Source organism: Hemicordylus capensis, chromosome 3, assembly GCF_027244095.1.
Source record: "Hemicordylus capensis ecotype Gifberg chromosome 3, rHemCap1.1.pri, whole genome shotgun sequence".
Taxonomy (NCBI): domain Eukaryota; kingdom Metazoa; phylum Chordata; class Lepidosauria; order Squamata; family Cordylidae; genus Hemicordylus; species Hemicordylus capensis.
This window is the reverse complement of record NC_069659.1, coordinates 179,917,632-179,933,420: the sequence shown is the minus strand read 5'-3', so window position 1 is coordinate 179,933,420 and position 15,789 is coordinate 179,917,632. Positions and strand designations below refer to the sequence as shown.

The 15,789-nt window shown below is 39.1% G+C and overlaps 1 protein-coding gene across 3 annotated transcripts in view; it reads right to left on the bottom strand.

Annotated features, from left to right (window-relative positions):
- Positions 1–9,303: 9,303 nt before the first annotated feature.
- The window catches only part of DIAPH3 (diaphanous related formin 3), a 248,685-nt gene continuing 242,199 nt past the window's right edge, over positions 9,304–15,789 (bottom strand). For all 3 annotated transcript variants that reach the window (XM_053311038.1, XM_053311039.1, XM_053311040.1), the window contains one exon: positions 9,304–14,785. In XM_053311038.1, the coding sequence (XP_053167013.1) occupies positions 14,526–14,785 (260 nt within the window). In that variant the 3' untranslated portion in view covers positions 9,304–14,525. The remainder of the gene's footprint in view (positions 14,786–15,789) is intronic.

Genomic DNA, 15,789 nt, shown 5'->3' with positions numbered 1-15,789 from the left:
ATTCAGATGAGTCTCTCTTAAAAAGTTTATTGTCAAATTTTAATTATAAATATTCCTATACAGTGGCTAAATTTTGTTATATTTTATGTAAATTGCGTTCTGCTGTGTGTGACAATGTTTCTGGTCAATGACTGAAATAAAGTATGATGATGATGATGATGATGATGATAAACACATACACACATCCTCCTTTCTGATACCAACACTGAAATCATTTTGTTGCAAAACCTTGCACTATGGCTTGTAGTATAAGGAAGCAACAGGTTAAGTCCTCAATTAATTATATATAAAGTATACAGACTGCTTATCTGGTGGTGCAGGGGTATTGTATTGGATTTGTTGGTTGTGTACTTTATTGGTTTTAGAATTTTTGTAATTTTTTTTCTGGCTGGTGTTGGAAGGTAATAATAAAAAATGTAGAGTAGAGACCACCAGGCATATGGAAGATTTGATGCTTATTATTTTGTCCCTGTAAAAGCAGGATAATACCTTGAGTCATTGTGTCCACTGTCCACAGTCATATTTCTGCGGTTGACTATTGAAGATGGCAATGCCTGGGAGGCTACAATACACAAGGGGGGTGGGGTGGGGTGGGGGGATAAGAGGCCTTAAAGAGAAATCTTTGCCTTCTGAGGAAGAAGAAAGCAGGAGCAGATTTGGGGTGACTCTCATACTTCCTAAAGAGCTCAGTCTTTCCCCCATAGTTTCATTTGACCACCAGGCCCTACTAGTCTCTGGCCTATACCTCTCTCCTTTGCTTCCTTCTTGAGCACCAAACTGTATTTGCCTGCAAAAATCCTGACAATGTACACAGAATACATTGTTCATTACATGTACATATGGAAAAGCGGATAATTTATCAGTGATCTGTTGACTTTATTTCATGTAAATCAACAGGAGTCATTGAGATCTGAGCTAACCACTCCTTTCACAGTCTCACCTCTGCATCCACACATCCTATGCTGGGCTTCGTTTCTTGAAGGCAAAATAGCAGAAGGCTTAGGTCAGGCTTCCTCAAACTGCAGCCCTCCAGATGTTGCTGAACTACAACTCCCAGCATCCCGAGCCACAATTTATTGTGGCTGGGTATGCTGGGGGGTGTAGTTCAGCAACATCTGGAGGGCTGCAGTTTGGGGAAGCCTGGCTTAGGTGATGGTTGTGTTGTTGGGCTGTACTTCAGGTAGAAGACTATTGTTGATTGGTTGGTTGGTTAATTGATTGATTAAGTGCCATCAAATTGGTGGTGACTCTTAGTGACCACATAGATAGATTCTCTCCAGGATGATCTGTCTTCAACTTGGCCATTAAGGTCTCTCAGTGGTGCATTCATTGCTATTGTAATAGAGTTCATCCACCTTGATGCTGGTCGTCTTCTTCTCTTTCCTTCAACTTTCCCCAGCATTATGGACTTCTCAAGGGAGCTGGGTCTTCACATAATGAGTCCGAAGTATGATAGTTTGAGCCTGGTCATCTGTGCCTCGAGTAAAAATTCTGGATTGATTTGTTCTATGATCCATTTGTTTGTTTTCCTGGCTGTCCATGGTATCCTCAAAAGTCTTCCCCAGCACCAAAGTTCAAAAGGGTCAATATTTTTTCTGTCTTGCTTCTTAAAAGTCTAGCTTTCGCATCCATAGAGTGTCATGGGGAAAACCATTGTCTGAACGATTCTAATCTTTTTAGGTGTAGACACGTCATGGTATCTAAATATCCTTTCCAAGGCCTTTATTTTAAACCTACCAAGTGCTAGTCTGTGGCATATTTCTTGACTGCTGGATCCTTTACTGTTGACAATAAAGTTGATCCTAAAAGGCAGAAGTTATCCACCACTTCAATGTCTTCATTGTCAATTCTGAGGCTGGTTGCTGTACCCATTGTCATTAGTTTAGATTTCTTGACATTTAGTCATAGTCCCATTTTTTCACTGTGCTCCTTGACTTTCATTACTAGAGCTTTCAGATCATCCACATTCTCAGCTATCAGAGCTGTGTCATCAGCGTAGCACACGTTATTGATGTTTATTCCTCCAGCTTTAAAACCACACTCATCTTCTTCCAGTCCAGCTTCTCTCAGTATATGTTCAGAATATAAATTGAATAAATAAGGAGAAAGTATAGAGCCTCATCTTAATCCTTTGCTAATCTGGAAGCAGTCTGCTTCACCATGTTCTGTCTGGACTTTGGCTTCCTGTCCTGTGTATGAGGTGTTCTGGGATGTCCATTTTCCTAAGGGTATTCGACAACTTGACATGGTCAACACAATCGAAGGCTTTTCTGTAGTCAATAAAGCACATCTTGACTTCTTTCTGGTATTCTTTGGCTTTCTCAATTATCCAGTGTGCATCAGCAATGATGTCTCTTATTCCTCAGCCTTTTCTGAAACCAGCTTGAACATCTGGCATTTCCCTTTCTATGTAGGACTCTAATCTACGTTGGATAATCCTGAGCATTATTTTGCTAGCATGTGAAATTAAGGATATTATGCAGTGGTTTGAGCAATCTGTTAAGTCTCTTTTCTTTGGTATGGGTTTGTAGACTGTCCTCTTCCAATCTGTTGGCCACTGTGTCGTTCTCCAAATTTGCTGGCATAGTTGGGTTAGAGCCTTGACTGATTTTTCTTCTGTTGCCTGCCATATTTCTGTAGCCATTCCATTAATTTCTGTAGCCTTCCAACTTGGTAATGACCAGAGTGCTGATCATTATTGTCGTAGAAGACTATTATTACTGTTATGATTACTGAATGTTTCCCGTGCTGTTCAGTATAACATACTATCAGGTTATATATACAAACTCTACATAACTAGCATGTTAGGCTGGTCTCTTTCGTAGACATTCTTGCGTGTTAAATGCATGAGTATAAAATGGTAGTCTAGCACCAAATCCATCACATCTGCTTAGCTACATTAGCTCACTTATTCATTCATTCCATTTGTTCATGCATATTCCGTTTTTCCTCCAAGGAGCCTAGAGTGGTGTACATGGCTGTGTATGTCCTCAGAACAACCGCGTGAGGTAGGTTATTTATTTATTTATTTATTTATTTATTTATTTATTTATTTATTTATTTATTTATTTATTTATTTTTAAAACTTTTATACCGCCCTTCCAAAGGCTCAGGGCGGTTTACATTAAAACACCATTAAAATCAGTTATACTGAGATATAAGTGATTGGCCCAGTCTCCCCAGTCTTAGGCCAACATTCTAACCACTACGCAATGCTGGCTTTTACTAGGACACTGGAGTGTGACCACAGGAACTAACTTTTACAAATCTAGGTGTGTAGAAAAGTGAGAATATACAGGAAAAGGGAGGTGACGAACTACATGTGCAAGGAAGATGTACTGTTTATCTTGGTGGTGCCAGAAAGCGCCAACTTGCTCCAAAAGGAATAATTTGCCACCAGTTTGCTCACCAGGGACTGATTTCACTCATCTCCTTTGCATATTATTCAGTATTATATTGCTTTCAACATTGTCCTGTTATTCATTTAGACACCTCCGTACTCAGGCTCCCTTAAGCAGTAAGTGCTACATACAGCAGAGGCACTGAGCCTTTAAGGATCAGCTCTGTGTGTGTGTGTTCATCTACCAAATCTGAGCTCTGATTTCAGACTAGCCTAACATGAACTAAATTGGGAAGGCTGAAAATCCTGACATTTCCTCATGCCTAGCTGCTTAAGGAAGGGCAAGGTTTATCAGAACAAGATTCAGCCTTAGATAACAAAAAGCCAGGATTGGCAGAAGGATGAACAGTGACAACGGCATAATGCTTCCCAATGAGGGTTTAATTTTTGCTCATGCCTGATTTTTGATGTTTTATCCAGGCAGCATTACATTGAAGATATTTATTGGTTTTCTGCAGTTTGTCTGTGTCATAAGATTTACTGCTCTGCAGTTCTTCGGAAAAAAATGAAATGAAATGAAATGCTTTGATCCTTCTTGGGGGACTCTATAATCATGGAGGGAAAAGCCTCCCATATTTCAAAGGAGAAATTAATGAGAAATCACCCTGCTATATTATACAGAGTAGAATACTCTCAAGTGCACTTTTGTATGGGGCAAAGAAATGCTACCAGCTGGTTGATTCAACAGGGTAATCTGGCAATTTAGATTTGCCATGTGGGAACTATTCGCACCTATGATGAAAGACTTATGTGCTGCATGGCCAAAGAGCCCAGGGATGGGGTATGATCCAATTAACAAGGGGTGCTGCACCTACCTTCAGAAGGTTCCCATAAGCTCAAACAAACCCTATTTTCCCCCCTTCTACATCTAAGGGTGTACCGATCCAGTGGCAGGTGCCGTCAGGAAGAATGGGAGTCCTATGTACGCCTCCTCAAAGAAATGCTACCCAAAGAAATGCTACCAGCTGGTTGATTCTACCGGGTAATCTGGCAATATAGATTTGCCATGAGGGAACTATTCTCACTTACGATGAAAGACTTATCTGCTGCATGGCCTCTCCTGACTTGATACAAGTAAACATCTGCTCTGGAGCAAAATTAATTTGTGCTAAGGAGAGGGAGAGAGATGGAAGGTGATATTGACAGAAGTGCACAGAACTCCCATTTATCCCCCAACATTATAGGGTTCCCTTCAGGCCTGCCTGTGAACACATGGAAGGGGAAGTTCTGCACATGTGGGCACCATAGGGGGGCTGCCTTACCATCACAGATAGGACTGAATAAGCACCCATCAACCACCTCCCATCAAAATGGTAGCAATGCTGAAAACAAATTACCAGTCGAACTTGCAATGACCCTAAGAAATATCTGAAGAACAGAGGGAACCTCCTAGGAGATGACCAACCCCACATGTACAGCAAAGGCAGAAGCCTTATTTTATAAATATCAGCACTGGTCCCTTGTTTGTAGAAGGGCAGGCAGGGTTGCACTGGTTAATTCATCTGGGAGTCTATAAGAAGAATTCACTCTCAGAATTTTTTCTTTTCTCTCTTATCCCAAAGGGCATGCTAAACCATCAGGATGTAGAAGTACAATACCATTCCATAGCGGACCCAGTCAATCAGTATCGAATAGGACCATATCCAGTGATGAGCCTGCCAGCAGGACTGAGAATTCTTTACCCTGTCTTTGATTACTCCGATTTTAGGGCCCAGTCAAAGGACTCTGGGAATGAGATCATGAGGGGTTTGGAAGGCCTTGAGGGAAAACTGATTTAGTCCACTTAAGCTGTGATGCCTGCCTCCTCATTAAGGTGTAATGCAGGGAACACCTTACTTAGCAGAGTAGGAAACAAACCTTTTAAAAAGTCTGTGCTTTGTGGTAAAAAGCTAGGATGCAGGCCTCCATCCTCTGAAAGCTTCCCATCCCGCTTTCATCTGAGATGGTAGAATTAATTCTCCTGGAGAAGCCATCATCAGTGCATCACTGTCCTGATGCACTGGCTCCTTTCCTGATACCCAAAGGTATCTACTTTCCTTATGGCCCTTTGGCCTTCTTGGGGCCACTATCTTTGCCCTGTGGGGAGACTAGGGAGGAATGAGAGAACAAGGAAGAGGAGGAAAATGAATCCTGGGATAAAAAGAAGGAAGAATAATTGCTATATGTTCAGGACCTGCACCCTGCCCTGAGCTTACACCTGTCCCTGCTCCAGAAGCGATGCTTCTGCTTGCATTTCTTCCCTGTATTGCATTTCCTGGAAGGAAAATTGAATCTGGAGTGACTACATGACTTATTCCCCACCCCGCAGGAAAGTAAAATGCACCGAGGTCCCTCTTGATAGGCCTCTCCCTCATCCACAAAGCAGGGACATGGTCTCATCTCCACTCAATTCACTTTGGCGCCGAGACATGTGTCTACTAATCTTGTGTAGGGCTGCCATATTCTTGCTTTCCAAATCCGGGTGCCCAATTTACATATTATGTAAATTTACATATTATGTAAATTTATATATTATGTAAATTTACATATTATGTAAATTAGCTTGAAAATAATTTTGCATATGCAAAATTAGCAGGTGCACTTTCCAGTTGATTTATATTTACTCTTGATATCTTTATATTTACTCTGGATAACAATAGTTGGGGAAGCTATCTTTGCCTGACCATTTCCCTTGACATATTAACAGCAGCAATAGAACAAAAAATAAATAAATGCACAGCTTTTTAATTAAGGCTGCAATTCTGTACACACTTATTTGAGAGAAGATCTGATTGAAACCAATGGTGCGTACTTTTAGGTAGGCATGCATTGAATGTAGAGCCAAGAATGTCCTTAAACATTGCAATAAAACAGCCTGGTAGTCTGGTAGTGATTCACATCAAAAGCAAGCTATTCTCTCAACTGCCTGATAGATATCCCTTGCTGATAAACATTCCTCAGGGGATTACTGTACTTGTGAAAGTGAAACCCTCCCAGCTAGCCTCCTGTGCTCTTCCTCTCTTAATTCAAGTCCAGGGGTTGAGCAGAATAGTGACTGCATGTTTTGTTTCCATAATTCTGCTTCTACAAGGGCTAGAGCTTAGCCTTTTCTTTAAAAATGGAAGCTGAAATCCAGGTGAATGCAGGTGGGCTAAGCAATCTGGGTGAGATGCTTGAAATCTGGGTGAAATCTGGGTGAAACCCCGAATTCCGGGTGGGATGGCAAGTCTAATCTTGTGCATTACTGTGGTTGCACCTGCCGGTCTTATGTGATCTCTCCCCACTTTATGGAGCTTGCAGCCATTGCCAGGTCATCAAGGAGGAAGCAGAAGATAGAACTCCCATCCCCTTTTCTTCGTGAAAATAGCCTAGTCCCTGCTAGGATGCTAGGGGTTGGGAGAAAAAGAAAAGCAACACACACTGGACCTCTTGGGAAGCCTAACGCAGGGGTGGACAGGTTTAAGGCTTCCTGGAACAGAGCTAATTCTTGCCCCCACCCCACCACGGACTGGGAGCTACCAGTGCAATATGGTGACTTCGGGAGGTGGAGTCCATCACAAATTTGCCCCCAGGCAAATCCTGCCTAGTGAGCAGCTTGTTAAGAAAATGGGTTTGCTAAAGCAAAATAAACAAAAGCATTGGGTAAGGCAATGCTTCACTAAACTTTTTTAATATGCAGAGGCAGGATATATTCCAAATGAAAACCAGTGATCTAGGGTTGGAAGTGAAGTATTAAACTCTGAATTTTCCCCTCTTGTAGTTCCTTTCAGCAACTCCCCTTTTCCCCTTTTTTGTGAGGGCAGGGAGGGAAGAGAAGGGCTCAGAGGCTGAATATCCATGGAACCCCATCCTCCCTTCTCCTTTCTCTTGAAAACATACAATTTATTCATAGATTGCCACAGATTATCAAAGGATGGCAATAGGGATATTATGTGGATTTCTTATTTTATTATTGTAATTTCCACCAGAGGTGCAATATACCACAGTCTGGAAGAGTCCCAGTGCTAAATTTTTTAGGATCTTTGTGTGAGGTGTCCATTTCTTTCATTTATGTATTTCATTTTGCATAGCTATGTTGTTGGCTTTGATGCATATATGTTAGGGCTGTGCACTGAAGAACAATTGCTTCCATTTCAATACAGCCCATGTGGTTTTTGCATAATACCATTCTCAGTGCAAATGTCTTAGGAGCAGACCTATCCAATACAAAACTGAATTTTATTTTCTGTATCATATTGGACTCTACCAGATTATTGGATGGCTTTCCCCACCTATTTTGTTGTGAAGCGTGTATATTTTTGAATCTGGTCATGTTCCATATCGGGGAAATTGGTTCATCTGTGTCTTTGTTTCCTTCTAATCACAGTAGTTTGGGGATAGGACAGAGATATAATAGATTAGACACAGTCCAGGGCTAAATCTGGAATCTGATCTGATATTTTGATCCATGCACAGCCCTAATTTTTATTTTTTATGCACATATATGCACATTTCCCTTTTTGTCATTGCATTTGGCTTATACAAAAAAAATTAATGACGATATTTTGCACATGCACAAGTGAAGAAGTCACTCACTTTTCAGCAGTTACAGATCACAATTGAGGAGTGACAGCAATATGCTCCCAGACAATCAGAACATTTGTCAGTTCCCAGGAGGGAAAAAAAGATCTTGTTTACAATCCTTTGTATGTACTATAAGCTGCTAAAAAGAAGCCACTGATGAAGACTCTTGAGTTGAAATGCATTTGTCGAAAATCAATTTTCTGGCATATCCTACAAAAAACAAAGGATCTACAAGTTAACCAGAATGTGTGGCCACTTCTTCAAATCATGAAGAGACTCTGTTAAAGTCAGTAATTATATAATATCAATAATAATATTGGATTTTCTGCTTTGGATAATCACTGAGCATATCTCAACGCTGAGGTTTCTAGATTACTATATCAACATTAATTAATAAATGTTAAATTTCTGTATATTATACCTTTGATCTTTTATGTATACAGTCTTTGTTTAGATCAGGTAAACACCCTGTTATCTGTTTGTCTACTTCTGCATAGAGAACCATAGCCATTTTATTCCAGATAAATACATTCCACTTTCACTGAGCTGCAGGATGTAACAGAATACTGAAAAAAAACACCCCAGCTCATGTTTCATTCACAAATCATAACACTTAAGGAGTTGTAGAAATAAATTGCAGATCATGTAATGAGATTGCTCTCAGACCATACCACTTCAGGCTGCAGATGTGGGATTCCCACCCCACCCCAAGAGTGGGGGGAATCCCTGTTTATACAAAACTAGCATGTCCAGGAAGATTAGCCTATAACTCTTGTATCAGACATAGCATTTTCTATATGTATGGAGTGTTGTTGTTAAATGGGTAAACATTTGTACTCTGGTGGTATGTTCCAGGAACAGTTTTGTCACAATAGCCAGCTGGTCTAAACCAGGTTGCCATTCTTGAGCCATCTCAGAGATCATGCTGTTTCTATTATTTAAATAAACTGGAATGTGTCTTCAGGATCACATTCCCCTTGACTTTTAAAATAAACTTGGCCAAAATTTTGAGTTTGGGTTTGGATTTCATGGGGGCTTCTCTTTATATATCCTTTTGTTCATTTTGAACAGCCTAAAAACAGAGCAACAGGATAGCCATTTAGTATATTTCTTTGAATACACAAGACACCTGTGGCCATACTACATCTGGATCACCTACCATCATTTCCTTCATGACCTTTAAAGATGTCATCTGAAACTATTTTTCCTTAGTTGCTTCATTCTGCACAAGATGCAATTTCAGGTCCCCAAAGTGAAATCAAGCAGCACATTTATCAACTCTGCTTTCCAACCTCCTTACTCCAAATGCCATTATGTTCTTTGCTGTCTGTTATAACAGAAATTCACATCAGGGTAACACAGGCACTTCAGAATCCATTTTATTGTTACATCAACAGCAGGATAAGTCAGTTTAGATGAAATGGGGGAGGGGCACAATGTTGGTAGTAAAATGTTTTATCTACCATTTAGAAGGTTTAGGTTTAAACTTTATAGCATGAAAGGCATTCCTGTTTGACAACCAAAATAATACCTCTTCCTTTAGAAACTCTCCAAAAAATGTGACTGCACAGCTCATGAGCAGCAAAAATTACATTATTGGAAGAAATGTGTAAGATGACTACAAGAGTGCTCTAATTATATGACTAATCACTACTATCAATAGTAACACTACTCTTCTATCTAGCAGTTTATTATTAATACACCTTTCTAACATAATTTCAGGCTGTAGAAAGTGCAGTGATATTTCAAGGAATCTAAAGTATAACATCACTGCTTATACATTTCGGTAAAGCAACATTCGTGATGTTAATTATTCATGGAAGTTTATGCCAGGGGCCAAACATACAACTAATTCTGTAATCCCAAGGGGGTAATGGGCTTGTTTTTTTCTTTATACTAACAGCAAACTGTTTTTGAAAATGAAAGATGTTTTTAAAATGTGGGTGATATTATAGGGCAGAAAGGGCAAATAATAATATAGTGCTTTTGTATAGTGCTTTAAGTCTGCAAAGTGCTTTACATCAACTATCTTGATGTAATCCTTCAAACAATTCTGCAAGTTGAGCATTCTTATCATATTGCATATGGAGGCTGAGATGGAGAGGAAGAGGCTTGCCTAAGGCTAGTAGGGAGTTCATGGAAGAAGCAAGATTTGAACCAGGGATATCCTAGTTCTCAGCTCAGTCTTTTAATCGCTACACTACACCGCATCAACCCTTTATTAAAAGGTAAAAGCCCAAAACATTACCAGGTGCAAGGTTGAAATACTGAAAACCTTTTGGGGAAAGTGACCATTTAATGCCGGAATTCTTGATCTTGGGGAAAGGGTAAGCAGCCCTTTGGATCATAGCCTGAGACAGCTTGCATGATAAACGTCCCACCATGAACTTTACTGCAAAGCATTTTCCTTATCTTTTGCAAGACAGATTTTTTTTTAACAACCCACACCTTTCCTGCCCTGCTTTGGCAGGCTTCTGTCAAACCTTTTTAGTTTATTATAAGCACTTTACATTTTCCACAGAATCACTTAGCCTCTGCTATTAGATATTGAAATTCCCTTCAATTCCAGTTGATTATTATAGTTAATAATCTATTAAACAGTTAATAAAAATAAAAAATCTGCTAAGCATAAAATCTCCAACAAATCCCTGATATACCTTGCTGACAACCTTCTCTTTCAGAAAGTGGAGGAAGGGTTAAGGAAATTGGCTGCTCTTGGATTGATCCTAACCAATAGGGAAGAGTTGGTCAATGAAGTTTAAATACTAACAGTTTTAGGGGAAAGTGACATTTAGTGCTGGAATTCTTGATTTAGAAAGTCACATGTGAGCATAGTCCAACATGTATTTTGGATGTCAGTAAAGCTGATTTTAGTAAGCTCAGTGAAGTGATAGACTTATCTGGCTTGATATACTAATGGGGAAAGGAGCCCAAGACAGGGGGGAGTTCCAGAAGAAGGAAGAGGTGCAGTCACAATCAATTCCAGTGGGAAAAGAGAAACGGGGGATTTTTATTTTTTTTTTAAAAGCCAATGTAGCTACATAGAAATTTCAGTGATGGGCTGGAACTAAAAAATATGTGTAAGAAATAGGGAAACAGGTCATGAAGGATGAATACAGACAAGTAGGCCAGACTTGTTGGAAAGCTAAAGGCCAGAATGGATAGGGATGCTATGAGTAATAAAAAAGCTTTTCTGGTACGTTCAAGGAAACAGTAGGCCTACTGTTAATTAAGGATGATGAAACATTAACAGATAACACAGAGAAGCTGAGCATGAGTCATCAGTATGATACAGCCATAAAAAAACCAAATGTCATTTTAAGCTGCATTAATAGAACTACAGTTTTCAAATCACAAGTATTAAATTTTTTACTTTACTCCTCACTAATCAGGCCTCATTTGGAGTTTGTATATTCAGTACTCCATCTATCTAATGGGTTTACTTATAGGAGACTAGATTTCAGCTAAATATAAAGAAACACTTCTTAATGGTAAGAAATTGGACAAGATGGCTTACAAGGCTCCTGACTCTATAAATCAGTAAAAGCATACAAAATCTGTTAAAATAATAAAACAAAACAGCAGTTCAGGAGACAGTCAGTAGAAGCAGTAACCCAGCAGTAAAATAGTATTAATTTTTATAATAAAATTAGCTCTAATAATAATATTAACCCAACAAATTGTGAGGTGGAAAGGTAAGTATGGGAAAATTAATAGCATTTATTGTGCTTTAAATTATTTCCAAAGAAGTATTCATTTGTTTCTGTCCACACACAGACACACACACACACACACACACACACACACACACACACACACACCCTGGGGGCCCAATACAATTTCCTGTCCCATACTATAGCTTTGCAGGCGGTGAGAATAGCTGCACAGATTTTCTGCTCACTGCTAAATAACATTGTACAGGGATACTCCAACTTTGAGGACAACGAGTATGTTAATATAAAGAGTAAACGAAGAAAAGCAACATGTATCAACAGAGGTGGAACAGACATATGAGAGGGGCAACACGGTCAGCATTCTGTTCCCCACCATGCTGAACTATACACACTTTCAGATGTGTGTGAATTGGGCTAGAGACACACTAGCTTGTATACAGTGGGACCAATCTTTGAAAGAATAAGTCACTATGGTAAACTATAATGGCTGACAAGGAAGCCTAATACTAAAGGAAGATTCAGACTTCAGAAAAATACAACTAAAGCAGAAACTAATACATGTTTAATTTTAAATGTGAAAATCTCCTATCTAAAAAATTAAAGAGGACTCTCAAACTGAGTTGAAACATCAACTTGAGAAAGGAAACACGACCTTGGATCGATTCAAGAGTGCTACCATGGCAAAAAAATACATGCTCTGCTATCAACATTGGTTTAAGCGGAGGGACAAGCCAGCTACCATCTGAAAAGCCCATAAGAATGTGCCTACATGGCTGTTAAAATTGAAAAATATTTTAATTTTATGAGGTACATAAACTTTAAAAAACCAGAACAGTTACATAAGGACAATTCCCCCCCGCCTTACTTACAATGCAGCTAATGTATGAACAATTCTGGAAATACAGCTGAGTAATCTCCATTGGAATGATAAGAGAGGAAGTATGGAACTGGCTTCTTCTCCTAGCATAGGACTCAATATTCTTTTACCACCTTACTCTTTAGGGCCAGACTGGACATTATAACAGACAAATGGCTATTGTCAAGAGCAGCTTAGCCCCATCTCCTCTTTGGATGTCCCCACTAATATCTCTAAGATACAATGCATGTGACACCTCTGCTCTACTTCATTACCTGTCAGTTGCAAGGCATGGGGAAACAGAGCATGTCATTTTTTGACTAGATTTACCAGGAGAGGTAGAAAAAAGACTGTGCCGGGCAGGATGTGTGGCTGATGCTCTTGGCAGCAGTCACATCTCTCTCATAATGTCCAGGTTAGGTCTTACTGCTTTATTATTCCTGTTTGTCTTTTCTTATGTACCTAATGTGGAACAGACAGGCAAGTTTTCTGCATTAAAAGAAATAACATGCATCAATAATGAGGTAATATATTAAACTGCATTCCTAAGATGTTTGATGAGGAATTAAAAAAACATTTTACCCCAATTATATACAATCTTTTTCAACATTGTGATTTTATTTGTTCAGAAATAAATAAGGCAAAGCCAGTCTTTGAAATGGCTCCTACACGACATTTCAAAGCATAAAAATAGGCTGTTATTCTGTAAATCCAAATAATCTGAAAGTATGATCTGATAGGGATTTCATAGAAGGATCAAACGTCCCAATCAGTGTTTCCTCTAACCGTGAATCCCAGCTGTTGTTGTCTAAAACTGCCAAAATCCCCAAGCAAAGGCTATTGGATGCTGGGAATTGTAGTCAACAACATCTGGGAATCCCTGTAAGAGGCAACACTGGTCCCAATACAATTAAAAATGAAAGTAATATAACATAACAGTGATTTGCCATCTTTTTTATTGGTGTATAATTGACAAATAAATTAACAAACACCAATAATGATGTAATTATGTAAGAGATCTCTATCAAACCCAACTGCACTCCCTATCAACCACACTCCCTATCAGAAAGCTAGGTATTGTCATTATTTCCCTAGCGGTCTTTCTGTGTGCAATAGAAATTTTAAGACTTGTCATAGTCAAAGAGTTACTTTGGTAATTATAAGTTTTGTGCTATAAACACACAATGGCAGCATTGCATTTTATATTTCAAGTTTAAGCAGCAGCTATGAGTTGGAAACATATTTTCTCATACTTGTATGAGTAATTTTTTGCATAGGTGTGTGCAATGCCATCAGTACAATACCTATAAACAAATGCACCTTCAGCACTTCTTTAGCCATTTGTCCAACTGCAATACTATAAGCAACGGCAGTACTGTATACTATAAAACATATTTATAAAGAATATATTTTACTAAATACAATTTTTCTGCCAAAAGAACGATCAGCAATACACAGACAATATATTTTGATGTGCATTTTAAAAATTCAAGACAACAGTTTAAAATTATAAAGTACAGCACATAGTGAAGAAAGCTCATGTCAGTTCATGTATCCGTAAGCTAAGAACAATTTCACCTTTTCATTTAGATCTCTCTGAATTACCTTCTAACTAGTAGTAAGATATCAAAGCCATATTATAGTTATGGTTATACAAGAACAACCTTCTTTTCAGACATAAGATATTATGAGTTTGTGGTTTAAAGTATTGAATATATAATATGTGCACTTGTGCATATATTCTAAAATGTAACAGTCATGAACTTTTTCATTCATGGTGCGGATTCAAACCTTTAGAACACAAACGTGATTGCCACTTCAGAATGCAGGCAGCAGAGCAGGTGTTTGAAAACTCCTCCACTTCAAACAAACAAAACACTTTCCCTGCGTGTGGAATGCTAGCAGTGCTTCTCCCCTAACTTGAAAGCAATAGGGATTCTTGATTCAGAGGACCATTCCACATAAATCTTGAAGTGGTACAGTCTGGGGCAGACTAACAATTTTCTTGAACATCTGAGTGGCTTCCCAGTATTTGCTTAATTGATCAGAGGACCTACAGTGCTCTCAATCTTGCTAGCAGAGCTTCCACTTCAGGCATTGCTTCTCCTTTGGAAGGAAGGCCTGCGCGTTCTGTATCCTTCTCTCTGCTGCTTCCTGCGTTACTGACATCCTTCTTCCAAACAGCTTTCCTCTTTTCCACAGATGAATTCACTTCCATATCATGATGGAGCTCCTTGCTCACTGGATTCCTTGTCAACACAGCATTCATATTGTGGTGCAAATGTACCTTTTCTCTTGATGCTTTCTGGTTTTCTGTTAAGAAAGAAAGAAAGAAAAAACAAGCAAACCACAATTACTTTGGACTTTAGCACCACAATCTTTGAAAACTGGCAAAGCTGCATAATCCTAAATGCAAAAAGAGAACAGCAAAGTGAAAATATGTTTGATTAATAAGATTTGGGAATGAATGAGTAGCAAAGATGAAAATGGGTGTGGGGGTGGGACTAGAATTGTGAAAGTGAACTGTTACTAGAAAAATCTACTCACATATCAGTCAATTATATGGTTAGGATCTAAAGAGCCAGATTAGGCATCCCAGTAGGATTTTTACTTTGGTTTTTAGTATATATCAGAGCCCCAGCCCTTCTTATATCAAACTGCTTGTGAAAACCCTTTAATTTCAAAAGTGTTTGCTATGTGGCATGAGGAGTGAATTTTCAAGAACACAAGCCCAAAGCCTCCCTTGGGTTCATGGAACTAGCTGTGAGGCCCTTTGGATCCTGATCAACATTTCTATAAGTCTAGGCTGCATTTCATAAAGCCAAAGCAGGTATGACCACAAGATGCTAAGCGCTTATGACACACTGAAATCAACAATATCTAGAAACTCTCAATCTGCAGAATTAGGCAGAGAATGTAGAGGACCATATTTGCTCATATAGCAGTGAGAGTACTAGGAGTACACTTGTAACTAAATCAGAAAGTGAGCAGAGCTGCTCTCAGTTTCACAACCTACTTTCATCTCTGACTCAACACATGTAGGAACCCTCTATAGACAACCCCTAATGGGGATGACATACAGGATTTAAATCACACCAGGGGAGTCAAAGAATCCTTAAAAGCACTGTAGATTTGAAAGACACCTCTCAACTCAAGGAACCCACCCCCCACCCCACCTACATCAGCTGCTAGTGTGGAGCAGTGGGTACTGTTGGCCATTGCTAGCTTCATGCCTGATCAGTGATCAAAACTAGTTTTCCAAGATACAATTAACCTTCCTTCCCTAAACTACCACCCAGAGTTGTTATGAAGATAAA